This window comes from Haliotis rubra, unplaced genomic scaffold, assembly GCF_003918875.1.
Source record: "Haliotis rubra isolate DU_JTF1 unplaced genomic scaffold, ASM391887v1 Scf320, whole genome shotgun sequence".
Lineage (NCBI taxonomy): Eukaryota > Metazoa > Mollusca > Gastropoda > Lepetellida > Haliotidae > Haliotis > Haliotis rubra.
This window is the reverse complement of record NW_025766992.1, coordinates 1,085,589-1,108,044: the sequence shown is the minus strand read 5'-3', so window position 1 is coordinate 1,108,044 and position 22,456 is coordinate 1,085,589. Positions and strand designations below refer to the sequence as shown.

Genomic DNA, 22,456 nt, shown 5'->3' with positions numbered 1-22,456 from the left:
CTGAGTGATCAGATCCGATGACTTGTTTGATGCATGTCATCTTGTCACAAATCCCTTGATCGCTGCTCATGATGTCAATCACGGAATTGTCTGGTCCAAACTCGATCATTTCCATAAAATCCAGCCGTCTTATAGCTGGGATAGTACTTGAGTACAGCATTAAACAGATGACATTAAACAATAAATCTCTTCCTTTGTTTGGGAAAAGGCCTTGGATAATGAAACATGTCCACAACAATGATGTTCAACATCACCCGAGAAAGCAAATCATGTCACACAGAAAAGGCATTAAGAGGAAAGAGAAGTGTATGTCTATATATATATATTAATTAAAACATGTGGAATACTTGTCATGATCGGTACATGTTTGACAAATTTGGCGTGGTCATTGCTCTCGGCGCAGCGCTGTCATCGGTAAAGCGGTGGGCGACACGTAAGTCTGGTTAAGGTTTGGACTATATGACTCTGGAAGTGAGTCCCCAACCACCTAAGTAGAAGCTATGCTCAGAGAGGTGAGCCCTGGTGCCGTAGTTTCCTCTCGTTGCTTCCCTAACACCCTTTCCTCTTCTCTACCCCAGCTTCGTCTCTACCCCTCCCGCCAAATATACCACCTCATATATATATTTGTTACAGAGGATGTCAAAATATCATAACACTCGATGTTTCTTGTTTACCTCGCTCTTGCTGTGAGAGTATATATAAGTATATATATATACACACACAATATATATATATATATATATGGTATGACCAGAAATTATTGAGAATTTTAGGAATATGTTTCATTGGATTTCTAGTATAAACAGCCTTGACCAGCTATCAAGTGCTTGGTTTCATTCAAGAGAGACAACTCCGTTAATCCCCATTTGTTTACTTGCAGACGACATTTTCAGTGATCCTCAGTATGGATGATTTAGAGAAGAGGCAGTTGATTTTAGAGTATTAGAACAAGGACATCATATCAGCTAAAGTGATTTCAAGTAGAACAGGTGACAGGAGGCGGCTTGGTATTCTTGTTTCTCAAAAGAAACGAATGAGTTTAGAAAACTCAAGGCTGGATGTGATTGATAGAGGAACTGTGGCTGTTTGTAAGGAGACAATTAGAACTGAGCTGCATGCAATGGGTTTGCAGAAAAGTCGAGGAATTCCATCACCGATCATGAAACCTGAACAAAAGGAGCAAAGGTTGAACTGGTGCTTACAGCATAGAAATTGTAACTGGGACAATGTGATTTTCTCAGATGAAAGTTGTGTGTGGCTGTTTCCTAATACACTGAAATTCTGAACCAAACAAACTAAAACACCTTTGTATCAGCGCCCAATTAAAGTACAGTCCGGAATTTAACGTGTGGGGTGGCATATCTGTGTTAAGGGCAACGCCCCTCTGTGTATTTGAAGGGAATATGAACGGTACACAGATATTCTCGAGGGACATTTACTTCCATCTGCTCACGTGTTCTATGGAAATGTTTGGATTTTCCAGCAGGACAACGATCCAAAACATCGTTCAAAGCATTCACAGGCCTGGTTTCGGACCCGAAATATGACATTATTAGATTGGCCAAGCTATAGCACTGACCTAAATCCAATTGAAAATGTTTGGGGACTTATGAAGGAAAGTGTCAAGAAGAAAAATCTGACAAATATTGCTGAAATGAAATAAGAAGAGGTGGCCCGATATTGGGACAGCGTGGACCACGACTTTCTAACTTCTTTGATCAGTAGTATGCCCCGCCGCATTGAAGCCTGCATTGCTGCCCATAGTGACTTGACAAAATACTAACTGTTCACCTGTCTTTGAATCTAAAGTTATGTTCTGCTAATATTCACATTTAATACGTGAGTAATGAGTGATTTAAAAAAAATAAAATTACAATCTTTAAATTCTCAGTAATTTCTGGTTGTACGGTATGAGTCATTCTCAAAATTTGTGCATATTTATGTTATATGTTTGTACCCAACAAACTGAACTCAAAATCAATAACTTTTTATGGTAACTAATTTATCGCAGCCTATTCTACACTTTACAGTAACAAAATTGGGAAAAAAATATTTTTATATTTATTTTAACACTCACACACACACACACACACACACACACACACACACACACACACACACACACACACACACACACACACACACATTTTTTATTCCATTTCCATGCGTCACAACTCCAATAGCCGATGTGCAAATTGATTTTTTCTTTCTTTTTCATGTTTTTCAAAAGAATTATTTTAACATATCATAATTAATGATGTTACAGCAACATGCTTGGTGCGGCCTTTTTTGGATGGAAAAACATTTTGTTAAGAAAGGTCAAATGTTGTCACAAGGTTTGATGTCACTACAGTAACACTATCCCAAAAATTGCAATAATGATTACTCCCTGTACTGTCTTCTGATTCAACTTCATGTTTACAAGCAATGGCAGTGAGGAAACATGGCTGTCAAACACTGAATTGTATCGCACAAAAGGTCGCACGGCAAAATGCATCTATCTACACAATCTTCGTTAAAATAAATTCTTGCAAAGGACAAGAGACACACCAGGTAATATGCGTTAATTCAAGCATTAAAATAATAAAATATAATCGTTCGAAATTATAATTGATATAATTGATCTAAATGGTAGAAGCTGTGTTTATATTAGAGCATAATTGCAATATCAAACATGATTTCAAGGAGTAAAAGTCTAACCTGTTGAGAAGAACGTTGTCAGTACCGCCCACGGTAGAAGAAGACCTGTCATCTTTCACGGGTGCCTGGATTCTGATCGTGCACAAGAATTCAGACAAATAATGATCTCCACTTGACTCTTCTCCAACTGATATATAATTCAATTCTCGAGAGCCTTCCATCTGATTATCGATTTATTTAAATGAGGCATCAACAAAGAGTGATTGTTTGTTTGTTTTAATACATGAGGGGCAACAAAGTTCTGGTTAAACCAAAACGTTTGAATGACGATATGTGTTTTGGCGTTGAATAAACTCTGTGAATAATGTGTCTTGAAGCATACAAAGAATGTAGGTTTCCTGTAAAGTGAAATATGAACAAAAAAGGCAAGAATACTAAATACTGTTGCGATGAATGTGTCTGCAGTTGATTTCGTATTTAAAGTTGCTCTTGACAAATCCATAAACAAATTCTCAACTGGGTGAGTGAGTTTAGTATTAAGCCGCAATATCACTGCAGGGGAACACCTTAAGGCCCATGTTCCTCCAGGGTAAACGTCACCCCTCATTTTGGAGACACCATATTTCTTGCCCACAACGTAAAATGTTTACAGTCAATGGAGAACTTCCATATTTCTACATTATGGATGATGTTTCATTATATAGTTAATGGACGCACCATGATATGATTTGGATGAAACAGAGAAAGTAAATTAATCAGCACCGTCAATTGCAAAGGATTTAGGATATTGTAGTTCATTTGTATGTGTGTGTTTCACGATGTGCCTCTGTACGTGTTACAGCATGGTAAGTTTATAACAACATCTCTGATGTTTCTCTGATTGTTCTAATGTGCACGTTTTGATACAAGTGTGTTGTTTACTCGCACCTTGAGAAAGGTTGATTCGTTACATGTTCAGTCGATGCCCTCTTGTATCAAGAATTGATTAGGATCCACGGTTTGGTCTTTTGTATGTGGTGCCCAGAAAGATTCCAGATGCTGTTCTTTGAGAGGCATTTTAGAAGCTGGGAAGAGCAATATTGACAAACTTCATGACCAACAAGTTGTTATATTTCGTGAGTGCGATGTTTGAATGCAGATATTTTACTGACACGGGACAGTAATCTGTATCGAAACATCGCACTCACGAAATAAATATTCGTTACATTTCAGATTTTGATTTGTTTTATTCAGACACGAGAAACTGTCACGTGACTCCTTAAACATACTCTGGCAATACAGGATATATTTGCAGAATAGACTTGTTTATATCAGTTCAACTAAAATGTAAAAACACCCAGTATTTACGAGATGCTCAACTAACAAAGCACCAGCCACTTTAACCCTTATCTCACCAAGTGGGTCATTTGAGGCACGAAGTGCACTTTGATGGTATGCCAAAACTTCATTTCTTTATATAAATGTTCAGTATTCAATGTATTCCTGAAAATCACAACACTGATTGCTGTGAAAAAGTTTCAGTTTAATTATTTTGAAATAATTACCATTAATTTTAAAAAGCAAATATTATTGCATTAACTGCTTTGCCCGGCCTCTGAGGCCCCGTCAGCCCCCCTCAGCTTCCAGTCAACGCCACTTGATAAAGCTTCCTTATGAATACATTGCATAGTAACTGCCAGTCAAAGATAAATCGTCGAGCAAGTTTGAGAAGAGGAACGCTTTTAATGAATAGACAAATTCTTTACTGCAGTTGATGCGACGTTTCTGTGTAGATCCTAACACCGTTATCTAGCAAATGATACATAACATATGCATGAAGGGTATTTGGGTTTATATATACGAGTCTCCACATTTGCATTGAATGTAGTAGACAACGCCTGAAGGGTCTTCTTTGTTGCTTGTTGCTGGTTTACTGTTGGCTTGTAGGATATGCTGAATTGATGTTCCTCTCTGGAACACAGCATCTATGTTGGCTTGCTTCTTTACTAATCTGCGGACATGGTGGCTGGTTGTATCGACATATGGTATACTGGTGATGAACGGGGATGATTGTTGATGTGATGGTTTGTCTTTTGGGTTGAGGGTGGTCTTGATGGTTCTGTTGACTAGATTAGCTGGGTACTGATTAAGGTTTATGAAGACATGGCGAAGTTATTCTAACTCGACTTCAAGGCCAAGGGTTGTGGAGCTGATGTTCTTTGCTCTTCTGGCTAGGGTGGCGATTATACCTCTCTTGACTTGCAGTGGGTGATTAGATGAGAAGTGAAGATATTGGTCTGTGCGGGTTGGTTTCCTGTAGGCAGGTGTTTGGAGTCGAATGTCGTGCGTGGATGTTGGGCATTAAGGTGTTTGAGAAGGCAGATGGGATCATCGGTGGTGTTGATTATGACAAAAGTGCCGTCTTCTTTCCGGAACCAGCATATTGGTGTTACGGGTAAGGTGAGGAGGGTCTTGTCTTCGGGCTCTGCCATGTAGATCTCGGTGATGATGGGGGAGAGAGGTGATCCCATAGGTAGACCATGGGTTTGTTGGTAGATTTTATCAGACCCGGTGAAGAATGTTGAACTTATACAGGAATGGATGAGGCGGATGATGCTTTCTACTGTGAGATGGGTGTTTAGGTTTAGCGCGGATGCCTTCAACTTTTCTTCTAATGATGGCTAGGGCTTTGTCTCTTGGTATATTGGTGAATAGATCAACCACATTATAACTCATTATTTTGCCTGGCTAGGTGATAGTGCTGATTTTGTTGCAGAATTCGTTGGAGTTCGAGATAAAGGATTGAGCTAATTTACCTAGAGGGGTGAGAAGGCGGTCGAGATGCTTGGTGGTATTGTAATGGACTGTGTTTCTGGAACTGACTAGAGACGGGCTTTGATGGGGTCTTTGTGGACCTCGGGCGTAGGGTAGTTTGGGATGGGGAACTGTGAGCTGCTTGTGTAGAGTCGGACCTATCTCGTTTTGTCCCTAAGTTCTTACAGGAGGGTTTTGTGGTCTCGTGGAAGCAAGGTGGTGGGGTCTTTCTGTGTCGTCTACTTTCCGGAAACAGCATATTGGTGTGACGGGTGAGGTGTGGAGGGCCTTGTCTTCGAGTCCTGTCATGTAGATCTCGCTGATGATGGGGGAGAGATGTGATCCCATAGGTAGGCCATTGGATACGAGAACTCTTAGAGGCAATCAACATTACACGTCTCAACCCGACAATCAACAGAGATCAACGTTATTACATCCATACAGCTTACGATCAACTAATCAAGAATAACCCACCCTTTGTTTACTGGCTCCAATAATTTCTTATCACAACATCCTCATGTCAACACACATCAACCTCTTCTATTGTATAAACCCAAATACCCGCCATGCATATATTTCTCCTTGTGCAGATGCTGTGTATCCTTTGCTAGATAACGGTGTTAGGGTCTAAATCGAAACGTCGCATCCACTGCAATAAAGAAGTTGTCTATCCATAAAAAGTGTTCCTCTTCATCATCATACCAGCTTCTAAATGCCACTGTTTGCCACTGTTTGAGAAGCAATGTTCGCGATGTTTTGCTCCAGCCTGCTGCTGCAGATGATGATGGTAGTGGTGCGGATGCAGTACCTTCTGACAGTGGATCAGATTCTGAGTTCGAACCTCCCTTTGAAGAAAATTGTCAGTGACAGCAGTGACTGTTCTAATAGTGAAGAAGAACGTAATATCCTGTCAGGTCCTTTGATATAAATCAAAAAGGGGTGACCGGGCCTCACAGGCCCACTTGGCGGAAATGGATATGAAGAAAGCTTGGTGGGATAAGGGTTAAGTTCGATTTTCAGGGATTATTCACTCACTTGGAAACAGGTCCCCGGTATTTAGTGAGTGGATGAGTATTGTTTAGCGACAGTTTCAACTGCCATTGAGGGGAGTTCTTGCAGTATGCAGTACCAACATGTGCGGTAGTCATTGTCATATATTGTTTACACAAATGTAATTGTCTAAATTAAGTCGACTGGAACAGTAGGATAATATCGAAAAATGTGATTTCTTAAAACAAGGATTGCTATTTGAAAGTGAGATCCGCAGCCATGAATAACACGAATGAATAATTTATGCGTTCTGTGGTGTAAGGAGGAGAGCGGAGAGGGAAGGTCTCCCTCCTTCACCACTGTTCTGTGGTTGGCAACACGGTGTAAGGAGGGGAGCGGAGAGGGTAGGGCTCCCTCCTTCATCACTGTTCAGTGGTTGGCAACACAGTGTAAGGAGGGGAGCGGAGAGGGTAGGGCTCCCTCCTTCACCACTGTTCTGTGGTTGGCAACACAGTGTAAGGAGGAGAGCGGGAAGGGTAGGGCTCCCTCCTTCATCACTGTTCTGTGGTGTAAGGAGGGGAGCGGAGAGGGTAGGGCTCCCTCCTTCATCACTGTTCTGTGGTGTAAGGAGGGGAGGGGAGAGGGTAGGGCTCCCTGCTTCACCACTGTTCTGTGGTTGGCAACACGGTGTAAGGAGAGGAGCGGAGAGGGAAGGTCTCCCTCCTTCACCACTGTTCTGTGGTTGGCAACACGGTGTAAGGAGGGGAGCGGAGAGGGTAGGGCTCCCTCCTTCACCACTGTTCTGTGGTTGGCAACACAGTGTAAGGAGGGGAGCGGAGAGGGTAGGGCTCCCTCCTTCACCACTGTTCTGTGGTTGGCAACACAGTGTAAGGACGGGAGCGGAGAGGGTAGGGCTCCAGCCTTCACCACTGTTCTGTGGTTGGCAACACGGTGTAAGGACGGGAGCGGAGAGGGTTGGGCTCCCTCCTTCACCACTGTTCTGTGGTTGGCAACACAGTGTAAGGACGGGAGCGGAGAGGGTAGGGCTCTCTCCTTCACCGCTGTTCTGTGGTTGGCAACACAGTGTAAGGAGGAGAGCGGGAGGGTAGGACTCCCTCCTTCATCACTGTTCTGTGGTTGGCAACACGGTGTAAGGAGGAGAGCGGGGAGGGTAGGGCTCCCTCCTTCATCACTGTTCTGTGGTGGGCAACACAGTGTAAGGATGAGAGAGCAGAGGTGGTAGGGCTCGCTCCTTCATCACTGTTCTGTGGTTGGCAACACAGTGTAAGGAGGAGAGGGTAGGGCTCCCTCCTTCATCACTGTTCTGTGGTTGGCAACACAGTGTAAGGAGGAGAGCGGAGAGGGTAGGGTTCCCTCCTTCATCACTGTTCTGTGGTTGGCAACACGTCAGAAAAGAATACACAAAAACATATTTCTACTTGAACCCCCGAATTGACAAATTCTTTGCCCTCATGGCATCCCGAAATCAAACAGCCATAAAATACCTTGCAATGTATATATACCATGCCATGAATATGAGATCCTCTGCATTACAGATGTGATATTATTTACTATATATTCATTTATATTGCACCCTCTGCTACTGTATGTAAAATGTACTATAGGCCTACGGCCTCTTCAGTACTGTAAATAGACATTGATTGATTGATTGATATCTTCATTTGATATGAAAAACAGAACTATCCGTCAGTAGCGGCTTATATCCGTCTTTATCAGTCCATGTCAGTCGTATAATAAGACAAATTAGACAGGGTGGTCAGATTCGATTTATTTGGTTGATACTGGGCTTCACCCGATTTATGTTTCGAAAAGCAAGCCCCTGACATAGACAAGACATTGAGGGAAAAAGATAAATAAATGTTTCGATAAAAATGACTTTTGACATTCTTTATTTGACTAGTACAGGTTCTGTTGTGTTCCACAGTTTGCTTCTCCAACACCCTCTCCTCCTCTCAACCCCAGCCGAGAAACCTCACCAACTCTCCCACACAGAGCTTCCCAAGATTTCGAAACGACGAGAAGAACAAGTGCAAAACATACCTAAAACTATGACAAATTACTCAGGGGTTGACAATGAGATCAGGCGATCAACATCCTGCGATCAAACGTCAGTGTGACAATGAGATCAGGCGATCAACATCCTGCGATCAAACGTCAGTGTGACAATGAGATCAGGCTATCAACATCCTGCGATCAAACGTCAGTGTGACCTAACATGTACCAATTGCGGGAGATGCACTCAAATTACACGGTTTCAACTACGTTTGAGAGCGGAATGTCGCGGGTTCGATCCCCAACCGCGTCATACCAAAAGACGTTAAAATATGGTACTTGTTGGTCCCTGCCTGGCGCTCGGCATTAATGGGTACAACAAGGACTGGTCGGCTCTGAGTCAGTATAATGCCTCTGAGTGGGGTATTCATGCTTCACTGCGGCCTGGTATCTCAGTGAGCTAGCACTATAAAACCAGCTTTAGTCTGGGCTAGTACAAGCAGCCACACATACACACGCATGCACGTCCTCATATGAGCGAAATATTCTCACATCACCTCACCTGAATCAAATCACGCGAAAGGGTCCAAGAAAATATGGCTTAATCTGAGTCGGAATTGGCCTTCAGCAACCCATGCTTGTAGGGGGCGATTGAAGGATACATGATTCAGGTTCCCATAGCATCCGACCCATTTCATAGTATCCAAACTGGAAATGTTTGTGATGTCATTAGAATTATTGTCTTGTCTAGACGTGTTTATTTACACACTGCCATCATACAGCCAGTATCTTCAGCGTTAAACTACAGATAAAACACATAGCACCACAGAAGGCCTGACACCTTTTGTCTCATTGAGGTCACACTAGACTGAGTTGTTGGCGATCTATAGCCTGTTTTTATATTATATTGTCAAAAAGTGTTATTTGTATTAGCTTAACATACTAGTCTTACTTCTAACTGTGATAATCTAGTTGTTTTCTGTCCTTTGGCGACAGATTTTATGATAAACACATATTCTTTGACAACGTCAAAAATTGTTCTCGTCACTATATGGCTAAAAACATTGCCGATGTGACGTTAAATATTAACTCACTCACTATAGACTGTCCCGATGACACTGCCGTCAGAAACATCTTCGTGACATAATAATGTCGCAATAATGTGAGACCTTCCTGCAGTCATTATTTTAGCCCAGAGCCTAACCCCAGCAACTGTACATAACGCCAACCTTCCTGCAGTCATTATTTTAGCCCAGAGCCTAACCCCAGCACCTGTACATAACGCCAACCTTCCTGCAGTCATTGTTTTAGCCCAGAGCCTAACCCCAGCACCTGTACATAACGCCAACCTTCCTGCAGTCATTGTTTTAGCCCAGAGCCCTAACCCCAGCACCTGTACCTAACGCCAACCTTCCTGCAGTCAATGTTTTAGCCCAGAGCCTAACCCCAGCACCTGTACATAACGCCAACCTTCCTGCAGTCATTGTTTTAGCCCAGAGCCTAACCCCAGCACCTGTACATAACGCCAACCTTCCTGCAGTCATTGATTTAGCCCAGAGCCTAATCCCAGCACCTGTACATAACGCCAACCTTCCTGCAGTCATTGTGTTAGCCCAGAGCCTAACCCCAGCACCTGTACATAACGCCAACCTTCCTGCAGTCATTGTTTTAGCCCAGAGCCTAACCCCAGCACCTGTACATAACGCCAACCTTCCTGCAGTCATTGTTTTAGCCCAGAGCCTAACCCCAGCACCTGTACATAACGCCAACCTTCCTGCAGTCAATGTTTTAGCCCAGAGCCTAACCCCAGCACCTGTACATAACGCCAACCTTCCTGCAGTCATTGTTTTAGCCCAGAGCCTAACCCAGCACCTGTACATAACGCCAACCTTCCTGCAGTCATTGTTTTAGTCCAGAGCCTAACCCCAGCACCTGTACATAACGCCAACCTTCCTGCAGTCATTGTTTTAGCCCAGAGCCTAACCCCAGCACCTGTACATAACGCCAACCTTCCTGCAGTCATTGTTTTAGCCCAGAGCCTAACCCCAGCACCTGTACATAACGCCAACCTTCCTGCAGTCATTGTTTTAGCCCAGAGCCTAACCCCAGCACCTGTACATAACGCCAACCTTCCTGCAGTCATTGTTTTAGCCCAGAGCCTAACCCCAGCACCTGTACATAACGCCAACCTTCCTGCAGTCATTGTTTTAGCCCAGAGCCTAATCCCAGCACCTGTACATAACGCCAACATTCACTCGTGTTTAGCCTTCAGGTCTGGCATATATGGGGATGCGTGTAGACGACACTAGGCGATTGAAGAACATTTGGGGAATGTTGCTCCATGTCTGAACCAAAGCTTGTCCCAATTTAGCTAACGTCAATGGCTGATTATGGGCTTGACGTAACGTCGTTACATTTCATCCCAAGTGTGCTCGATTGGGGACAGGTCCAGAGAAACAGCTGGCCAGCGGAGTACCGGAACGTTCTGCTGTCTCAGGAAATCTGTCACAACACAAACGACATGTGGACGGGCATTTTGCTGAAGCCAGAAGTTACATCTCTGTCCTTGAATGAACGGCTGCACACGAGGTCCAATGATCACATCCCTATATCGCAGACCTGTCACATTGCCACTGGCAATGACAAGTTGTGTCCGACCATGAGATGTGATGACTCCCTAGACCATAACGCCTACGCCACCAAACTCTCGACGTTGAACGACGTACGCGTCAGCATACCGTTCACCTCGCCGTCTGTACACCCTAGCCCCGCCATCTGAGCTGTCCAGATGAAATTTCGGGTCTTCAGTGAATAAAACACCATCCCAATCTTGTCTTGATGTAATGGCTTACCATATCATAACGCTTTCGCCACCAAACTGTCGCGTCAGCATTCAAATCACGCGTCAGTATACCGTTCGCCTAGCCGCCTGTACATCCTTCCATCTGAGTACATCCGCCTTTACATCCAACCATCTGAGATGTCCTGATGACATCTCGACTCGTCGGTGAATAACACCATCCCATTCTTGTCTGCCGTACCGTAGGTGCTGCCTGTGCCAGGCAAGACGTGCCTTTTGGTGACGTTTGAACAAAACCGGGCGCATTCCATGCTGTCCGGGGCCGGATGTTGTCCTGTCTTAGTCGGTTCCATATAGTCCTGCCATGAATGATCAGAGTAGTCAAACTGGCAGTCTGGAATCGATTCCTTAGATGGGTCAGCCGAATGTGGTTGTCTTGCTGACGTGACCTCAAGACTGGACGGCCGGTCCGAGGCAAATCTCTCGTGTTGCCATTATATTGAAAACGTCTCCATAGAGATAAGATCGTGTTTCGAAAGGCACCAAAATGTCAGGCCACTTCATTTTGGGCCATTCCAGTCTCCAGTATACCCACGACGCGGAGACGCTGATTTTCTGTAAGCCGTGGCATGACGTGCGCGCAGTTTTGGTTGAAATTAAAATGTTTTCAACAACATTCAGAGAAAAATCAACTGTTCATCAATGTTCAGTATCAGGTGTGCATCCACACAATCTATGTTAAATGTATTTCTTTCAAACCGCAAGAGTGACATCTCCCCAAGCATTAAAATAATGATAGAAAAATATTCCTGACTTTATAATCAAACTACCGCTCCAAAAGTTGTTTGTAAATGTTAATATATCATCCATCTCACAGGAACCTATCCCTTTCAGTAAACTAGAAAAAAAAGTATTAAATGTGTTTACTGATTTTCATTCAACAAAACCTCTTTGCAGAAGTTCCAGCATAATATTTCAAAATGCTTTTAATACATATATATGAAAAATGGCTTATTTTCAAATCTGCGAACATTTGACGTATGCTGACGTACGCGTCAGCATACCGTTCACCTCGCCGTCTGTACACCCTAGCCCCGCCATCTGAGCTGTCCAGATGAAATTTCGGGTCTTCAGTGAATAAAACACCATCCCAATCTTGTCTTGATGTAATGGCTTACCATATCATAACGCTTTCGACACCAAACTGTCGCGTCAGCATTCAAATCACGCGTTAGTATACCGTTCGCCTAGCCGCCTGTACATCCTTCCATCTGAGTACATCCGCCTTTACATCCAACCATCTGAGATGTCCTGATGACATCTCGACTCGTCGGTGAATAACACCATCCCATTCTTGTCTGCCGTACCGTAGGTGCTGCCTGTGCCAGGCAAGACGTGCCTTTTGGTGACGTTTGAACAAAACCGGGCGCATTCCATGCTGTCCGGGGCCGGATGTTGTCCTGTCTTAGTCGGTTCCATATAGTCCTGCCATGAATGATCAGAGTAGTCAAACTGGCAGTCTGGAATCGATTCCTTCGATGGGTCAGCCGAATGTGGTTGTCTTGCTGACGTGACCTCAAGACTGGACGGCCGGTCCGAGGCAAATCTCGTGTTGCCATTATATTGAAAACGTCTCCATAGAGATAAGATCGTGTTTCGAAAGGCACCAAAATGTCAGGCCACTTCATTTTGGGCCATTCCAGTCTCCAGTATACCCACGACGCGGAGACGCTGATTTTCTGTAAGCCGTGGCATGACGTGCGCGCAGTTTTGGTTGAAATTAAAATGTTTTCAACAACATTCAGAGAGAAAAATCAACTGTTCATCAATGTTCAGTATCAGGTGTGCATCCACACAATCTATGTTAAATGTATTTCTTTCAAACCGCAAAGAGTGACATCTCCCCAAGCATTAAAATAATGATAGAAAAATATTCCTGACTTTATAATCAAACTACCGCTCCAAAAGTTGTTTGTAAATGTTAATATATCATCCATCTCACAGGAACCTATCCCTTTCAGTAAACTAGAAAAAAAGTATTAAATGTGTTTACTGATTTTCATTCAACAAAACCTCTTTGCAGAAGTTCCAGCATAATATTTCAAAATGCTTTTAATACATATATATGAAAAATGGCTTATTTTCAAATCTGCGAACATTTGACGTATGCTGACGTACGCGTCAGCATACCGTTCACCTCGCCGTCTGTACACCCTAGCCCCGCCATCTGAGCTGTCAGATGAAATTTCGGGTCTTCAGTGAATAAAACACCATCCCAATCTTGTCTTGATGTAATGGCTTACCATATCATAACGCTTTCGACACCAAACTGTCGCGTCAGCATTCAAATCACGCGTTAGTATACCGTTCGCCTAGCCGCCTGTACATCCTTCCATCTGAGTACATCCGCCTGTACATCCAACCATCTGAGATGTCCTGATGACATCTCGACTCGTCGGTGAATAACACCATCCCATTCTTGTCTGCCGTACCGTAGGTGCTGCCTGTGCCAGGCAAGACGTGCCTTTGATGACGTTTGAACAAAACCGGGCGCATTCCATGCTGTCCGGGGCCGGATGTTGTCCTGTCTTAGTCGGTTCCATATAGTCCTGCCATGAATGATCAGAGTAGTCAAACTGGCAGTCTGGAATCGATTCCTTCGATGGGTCAGCCGAATGTGGTTGTCTTGCTGACGTGACCTCAAGACTGGACGGCCGGTCGAGGCAAATCTCTCGTGTTACCATTATATTGAAAACGTCTCCATAGAGATAAGATCGTGTTTCGAAAGGCACCAAAATGTCAGGCCACTTCATTTTGGGCCATTCCAGTCTCCAGTATACCCACGACGCGGAGACGCTGATTTTCTGTAAGCCGTGGCATGACGTGCGCGCAGTTTTGGTTGAAATTAAAATGTTTTCAACAACATTCAGAGAAAAATCAACTGTTCATCAATGTTCAGTATCAGGTGTGCATCCACACAATCTATGTTAAATGTATTTCTTTCAAACCGCAAGAGTGACATCTCCCCAAGCATTAAAATAATGATAGAAAAATATTCCTGACTTTATAATCAAACTACCGCTCCAAAAAGTTGTTTGTAAATGTTAATATATCATCCATCTCACAGGAACCTATCCCTTTCAGTAAACTAGAAAAAAAGTATTAAATGTGTTTACTGATTTTCATTCAACAAAACCTCTTTGCAGAAGTTCCAGCATAATATTTCAAAATGCTTTTAATACATATATATGAAAAATGGCTTATTTTCAAATCTGCGAACATTTGACGTATGCTGACGTACGCGTCAGCATACCGTTCACCTCGCCGTCTGTACACCCTAGCCCCGCCATCTGGGCTGTCAGATGAAATTTCGGGTCTTCAGTGAATAAAACACCATCCCAATCTTGTCTTGATGTAATGGCTTACCATATCATAGCGCTTTCGACGCAAACTGTCGCGTCAGCATTCAAATCACGCGTTAGTATACCGTTCGCCTAGCCGCCTGTACATCCTTCCATCTGAGTACATCCGCCTTTACATCCAACCATCTGAGATGTCCTGATGACATCTCGACTCGTCGGTGAATAACACCATCCCATTCTTGTCTGCCGTACCGTAGGTGCTGCCTGTGCCAGGCAAGACGTGCCTTTTGATGACGTTTGAACAAAACCGGGCGCATTCCATGCTGTCCGGGGCCGGATGTTGTCCTGTCTTAGTCGGTTCTATATAGTCCTGCCATGAATGATCAGAGTAGTCAAACTGGCAGTCTGGAATCGATTCCTTAGATGGGTCAGCCGAATGTGGTTGTCTTGCTGACGTGACCTCAAGACTGGACGGCCGGTCGAGGCAAATCTCTCGTGTTACCATTATATTGAAAACGTCTCCATAGAGATAAGATCGTGTTTCGAAAGGCACCAAAATGTCAGGCCACTTCATTTTGGGCCATTCCAGTCTCCAGTATACCCACGACGCGGAGACGCTGATTTTCTGTAAGCCGTGGCATGACGTGCGCGCAGTTTTGGTTGAAATTAAAATGTTTTCAACAACATTCAGAGAGAAAAATCAACTGTTCATCAATGTTCGGTATCAGGTGTGCATCCACACAATCTATGTTAAATGTATTTCTTTCAAACCGCAAGAGTGACATCTCCCCAAGCATTAAAATAATGATAGAAAAATATTCCTGACTTTATAATCAAACTACCGCTCCAAAAGTTGTTTGTAAATGTTAATATATCATCCATCTCACAGGAACCTATCCCTTTCAGTAAACTAGAAAAAAAGTATTAAATGTGTTTACTGATTTTCATTCAACAAAACCTCTTTGCAGAAGTTCCAGCATAATATTTCAAAATGCTTTTAATACATATATATGAAAAATGGCTTATTTTCAAATCTGCGAACATTTGACGTATGCTGACGTACGCGTCAGCATACCGTTCACCTCGCCGTCTGTACACCCTAGCCCCGCCATCTGAGCTGTCAGATGAAATTTCGGGTCTTCAGTGAATAAAACACCATCCCAATCTTGTCTTGATGTAATGGCTTACCATATCATAACGCTTTCGACACCAAACTGTCGCGTCAGCATTCAAATCACGCGTTAGTATACCGTTCGCCTAGCCGCCTGTACATCCTTCCATCTGAGTACATCCGCCTGTACATCCAACCATCTGAGATGTCCTGATGACATCTCGACTCGTCGGTGAATAACACCATCCCATTCTTGTCTGCCGTACCGTAGGTGCTGCCTGTGCCAGAGCAAGACGTGCCTTTGATGACGTTTGAACAAAACCGGGCGCATTCCATGCTGTCCGGGGCCGGATGTTGTCCTGTCTTAGTCGGTTCCATATAGTCCTGCCATGAATGATCAGAGTAGTCAAACTGGCAGTCTGGAATCGATTCCTTAGATGGGTCAGCCGAATGTGGTTGTCTTGCTGACGTGACCTCAAGACTGGACGGCCGGTCGAGGCAAATCTCTCGTGTTACCATTATATTGAAAACGTCTCCATAGAGATAAGATCGTGTTTCGAAAGGCACCAAAATGTCAGGCCACTTCATTTTGGGCCATTCCAGTCTCCAGTATACCCACGACGCGGAGACGCTGATTTTCTGTAAGCCGTGGCATGACGTGCGCGCAGTTTTGGTTGAAATTAAAATGTTTTCAACAACATTCAGAGAGAAAATCAACTGTTCATCAATGTTCAGTATCAGGTGTGCATCCACACAATCTATGTTAAATGTATTTCTTTCAAACCGCAAGAGTGACATCTCCCCAAGCATTAAAATAATGATAGAAAAATATTCCTGACTTTATAATCAAACTACCGCTCCAAAAGTTGTTTGTAAATGTTAATATATCATCCATCTCACAGGAACCTATCCCTTTCAGTAAACTAGAAAAAAAAGTATTAAATGTGTTTACTGATTTTCATTCAACAAAACCTCTTTGCAGAAGTTCCAGCATAATATTTCAAAATGCTTTTAATACATATATATGAAAAATGGCTTATTTTCAAATCTGCGAACATTTGACGTATGCTGACGTACGCGTCAGCATACCGTTCACCTCGCCGTCTGTACACCCTAGCCCCGCCATCTGAGCTGTCCAGATGAAATTTCGGGTCTTCAGTGAATAAAACACCATCCCAATCTTGTCTTGATGTAATGGCTTACCATATCATAACGCTTTCGACACCAAACTGTCGCGTCAGCATTCAAATCACGCATTAGTATACCGTTCGCCTAGCCGCCTGTACATCCTTCCATCTGAGTACATCCGCCTGTACATCCAACCATCTGAGATGTCCTGATGACATCTCGACTCGTCGGTGAATAACACCATCCCATTCTTGTCTGCCGTACCGTAGGTGCTGCCTGTGCCAGGCAAGACGTGCCTTTTGATGACGTTTGAACAAAACCGGGCGCATTCCATGCTGTCCGGGGCCGGATGTTGTCCTGTCTTAGTCGGTTCCATATAGTCCTGCCATGAATGATCAGAGTAGTCAAACTGGCAGTCTGGAATCGATTCCTTAGATGGGTCAGCCGAATGTGGTTGTCTTGCTGACGTGACCTCAAGACTGGACGGCCGGTCCGAGGCAAATCTCTCGTGTTACCATTATATTGAAAACGTCTCCATAGAGATAAGATCGTGTTTCGAAAGGCACCAAAATGTCAGGCCACTTCATTTTGGGCCATTCCAGTCTCCAGTATACCCACGACGCGGAGACGCTGATTTTCTGTAAGCCGTGGCATGACGTGCGCGCAGTTTTGGTTGAAATTAAAATGTTTTCAACAACATTCAGAGAGAAAAATCAACTGTTCATCAATGTTCAGTATCAGGTGTGCATCCACACAATCTATGTTAAATGTATTTCTTTCAAACCGCAAGAGTGACATCTCCCCAAGCATTAAAATAATGATAGAAAAATATTCCTGACTTTATAATCAAACTACCGCTCCAAAAGTTGTTTGTAAATGTTAATATATCATCCATCTCACAGGAACCTATCCCTTTCAGTAAACTAGAAAAAAAAGTATTAAATGTGTTTACTGATTTTCATTCAACAAAACCTTTTTGCAGAAGTTCCAGCATAATATTTCAAAATGCTTTTAATACATATATATGAAAAATGGCTTATTTTCAAATCTGCGAACATTTGACGTATGCTGACGTACGCGTCAGCATACCGTTCACCTCGCCGTCTGTACACCTAGCCCCGCCATCTGAGCTGTCCAGATGAAATTTCGGGTCTTCAGTGAATAAAACACCATCCCAATCTTGTCTTGATGTAATGGCTTACCATATCATAACGCTTTCGACTCCAAACTGTCGCGTCAGCATTCAAATCACGCGTTAGTATACCGTTCGCCTAGCCGCCTGTACATCCTTCCATCTGAGTACATCCGCCTGTACATCAACCATCTGAGATGTCCTGATGACATCTCGACTCGTCGGTGAATAACACCATCCCATTCTTGTCTGCCGTACCGTAGGTGCTGCCTGTGCCAGGCAAGACGTGCCTTTGATGACGTTTGAACAAAACCGGGCGCATTCCATGCTGTCCGGGGCCGGATGTTGTCCTGTCTTAGTCGGTTCCATATAGTCCTGCCATGAATGATCAGAGTAGTCAAACTGGCAGTCTGGAATCGATTCCTTAGATGGGTCAGCCGAATGTGGTTGTCTTGCTGACGTGACCTCAAGACTGGACGGCCGGTCGAGGCAAATCTCTCGTGTTACCATTATATTGAAAACGTCTCCATAGAGATAAGATCGTGTTTCGAAAGGCACCAAAATGTCAGGCCACTTCATTTTGGGCCATTCCAGTCTCCAGTATACCCACGACGCGGAGACGCTGATTTTCTGTAAGCCGTGGCATGACGTGCGCGCAGTTTTGGTTGAAATTAAAATGTTTTCAACAACATTCAGAGAAAAAATCAACTGTTCATCAATGTTCAGTATCAGGTGTGCATCCACACAATCTATGTTAAATGTATTTCTTTCAAACCGCAAGAGTGACATCTCCCCAAGCATTAAAATAATGATAGAAAAATATTCCTGACTTTATAATCAAACTACCGCTCCAAAGTTGTTTGTAAATGTTAATATATCATCCATCTCACAGGAACCTATCCCTTTCAGTAAACTAGAAAAAAAAAGTATTAAATGTGTTTACTGATTTTCATTCAACAAAACCTCTTTGCAGAAGTTCCAGCATAATATTTCAAAATGCTTTTAATACATATATATGAAAAATGGCTTATTTTCAAATCTGCGAACATTTGACGTATGCTGACGTACGCGTCAGCATACCGTTCCACCTCGCCGTCTGTACACCCTAGCCCCGCCATCTGAGCTGTCCAGATGAAATTTCGGGTCTTCAGTGAATAAAACACCATCCCAATCTTGTCTTGATGTAATGGCTTACCATATCATAACGCTTTCGACACCAAACTGTCGCGTCAGCATTCAAATCACGCGTTAGTATACCGTTCGCCTAGCCGCCTGTACATCCTTCCATCTGAGTACATCCGCCTTTACATCCAACCATCTGAGATGTCCTGATGACATCTCGACTCGTCGGTGAATAACACCATCCCATTCTTGTCTGCCGTACCGTAGGTGCTGCCTGTGCCAGGCAAGACGTGCCTTTGGTGACGTTTGAACAAAACCGGGCGCATTCCATGCTGTCCGGGGCCGGATGTTGTCCTGTCTTAGTCGGTTCCATATAGTCCTGCCATGAATGATCAGAGTAGTCAAACTGGCAGTCTGGAATCGATTCCTTAGATGGGTCAGCCGAATGTGGTTGTCTTGCTGACGTGACCTCAAGACTGGACGGCCGGTCCGAGGCAAATCTCTCGTGTTGCCATTATATTGAAAACGTCTCCATAGAGATAAGATCGTGTTTCGAAAGGCACCAAAATGTCAGGCCACTTCATTTTGGGCCATTCCAGTCTCCAGTATACCCACGACGCGGAGACGCTGATTTTCTGTAAGCCGTGGCATGACGTGCGCGCAGTTTTGGTTGAAATTAAAATGTTTTCAACAACATTCAGAGAAAAATCAACTGTTCATCAATGTTCAGTATCAGGTGTGCATCCACACAATCTATGTTAAATGTATTTCTTTCAAACCGCAAGAGTGACATCTCCCAAGCATTAAAATAATGATAGAAAAATATTCCTGACTTTATAATCAAACTACCGCTCCAAAAGTTGTTTGTAAATGTTAATATATCATCCATCTCACAGGAACCTATCCCTTTCAGTAAACTAGAAAAAAAGTATTAAATGTGTTTACTGATTTTCATTCAACAAAACCTCTTTGCAGAAGTTCCAGCATAATATTTCAAAATGCTTTTAATACATATATATGAAAAATGGCTTATTTTCAAATCTGCGAACATTTGACGTATGCTGACGTACGCGTCAGCATACCGTTCACCTCGCCGTCTGTACACCCTAGCCCCGCCATCTGAGCTGTCAGATGAAATTTCGGGTCTTCAGTGAATAAAACACCATCCCAATCTTGTCTTGATGTAATGGCTTACCATATCATAACGCTTTCGACACCAAACTGTCGCGTCAGCATTCAAATCACGCGTTAGTATACCGTTCGCCTAGCCGCCTGTACATCCTTCCATCTGAGTACATCCGCCTGTACATCCAACCATCTGAGATGTCCTGATGACATCTCGACTCGTCGGTGAATAACACCATCCCATTCTTGTCTGCCGTACCGTAGGTGCTGCCTGTGCCAGGCAAGACGTGCCTTTGGTGACGTTTGAACAAAACCGGGCGCATTCCATGCTGTCCGGGGCCGGATGTTGTCCTGTCTTAGTCGGTTCCATATAGTCCTGCCATGAATGATCAGAGTAGTCAAACTGGCAGTCTGGAATCGATTCCTTAGATGGGTCAGCCGAATGTGGTTGTCTTGCTGACGTGACCTCAAGACTGGACGGCCGGTCCGAGGCAAATCTCTCGTGTTGCCATTATATTGAAAACGTCTCCATAGAGATAAGATCGTGTTTCGAAAGGCACCAAAATGTCAGGCCACTTCATTTTGGGCCATTCCAGTCTCCAGTATACCCACGACGCGGAGACGCTGATTTTCTGTAAGCCGTGGCATGACGTGCGCGCAGTTTTGGTTGAAATTAAAATGTTTTCAACAACATTCAGAGAAAAAATCAACTGTTCATCAATGTTCAGTATCAGGTGTGCATCCACACAATCTATGTTAAATGTATTTCTTTCAAACCGCAAGAGTGACATCTCCCCAAGCATTAAAATAATGATAGAAAAATATTCCTGACTTTATAATCAAACTACCGCTCCAAAAGTTGTTTGTAAATGTTAATATATCATCCATCTCACAGGAACCTATCCCTTTCAGTAAACTAGAAAAAAAGTATTAAATGTGTTTACTGATTTTCATTCAACAAAACCTTTTTGCAGAAGTTCCAGCATAATATTTCAAAATGCTTTTAATACATATATATGAAAAATGGCTTATTTTCAAATCTGCGAACATACAATACCTAGGAAAAGATAAACAAAAACTTGTTGGGTTGTTTTTTTCACATTATTGCTCTATCTTAATCGTTCAAAAACAGTATTTTACTCTTCTAATTATTCTTCAGTATGTGTCTATCTATTTAAATTATTTGTCTCTACTTCTTTCAACTTAGGGATTATAAATTGATAAAGACATATATTTGACAACTTGGTATAAGATTTGTTCACATGGAAGCATAATGCAGATCACACATGATATCAAGGATTAAAACTCTAACCTGTTGTGAAAATGGTTGTCAATGCCGCCCATGATAGAAGACCTTTCATCGTTCTCTGGTGTCTGGATTCTGGTCATGCACAACAAGAATTCAGAATTATAACAATATCATGTCTCCGCTTTAGCTAATATGTAATTCAATTCTCCTGAGCCTACCATCTGGCCATCGATTTATTTAAATGAAACATCAATGAAGGTTCAATTAATTGCCGTCAGTTTCTACGTGGGCGTTTCTAGTTAAGACTAAGCCAGAAGAATTATTAATGATTGAAAGCCTATTGCCAAACAACAATGACATGTGTGGGAAAAATCGTTTTGCGTTGAATAAAATCTATGAATAACACACAAGAGATGTAGCTTTTTTGTAAAGTGAAATATAAAAATGGGACGCTTTATCCCGGTTAAAGACAAGAAGTCTGACTATCACAGACTGTTCAGTTTTACCTGATGATGGGGCCAGAACAAGCCCTGAAACGTTGTACTCGAGAATAAAAAGAAGATGTAACCCAGAAAAAATCTCTATGTTCATCAAATATCATCTTCTAAAATGCCAATCAAGCATCTAAAACAGTCTAATTAAAGAAGACAATACAATATAAAACACGGGTTATAGATCGCCAGCATCTGAAGGTAGATCACCATACTAGGAACCATAGGGACTTACATTACTTTTGCTACCTGCATGGAGCCTAGCTGGATTTACACCATCCCTTCTGCCGCTGGCGATTGTAGGATAATTCAGCCGAAATTTTAAAGAACAAAAATACTACGTTCAAAAACTTGGTACGTGAAAATTTTACTTGGAAAGTTTTTGGGACTTACGTACCCTCTCAGGAGGACAATAATTTTACAATACTTCAACCCCCTTTGAGGAACACGTATACAAGACCACCTGCAGCAACAACCAGTGTACTGCATGACCCACGTAA

At 43.0% G+C, this 22,456-nt stretch overlaps 1 protein-coding gene across 2 annotated transcripts in view; it reads right to left on the bottom strand.

Moving 5' to 3' along the window:
• LOC124283771 overlaps positions 1–21,614 on the bottom strand; it is a 34,420-nt gene extending 12,806 nt beyond the window's left edge. Inside the window, exon 1 of one of the 2 annotated variants that reach the window (XM_046719796.1) lies at positions 21,529–21,614. In XM_046719796.1, the coding sequence (XP_046575752.1) occupies positions 21,529–21,577 (49 nt within the window). In that variant the 5' untranslated portion in view covers positions 21,578–21,614. Of the gene's footprint in view, positions 1–2,700; positions 2,789–21,528 lie in introns of those variants that run through there. The other variant, XM_046719795.1, reaches the window with a different exon arrangement.
• Between the last annotated feature and the right edge of the window lie 842 nt (positions 21,615–22,456).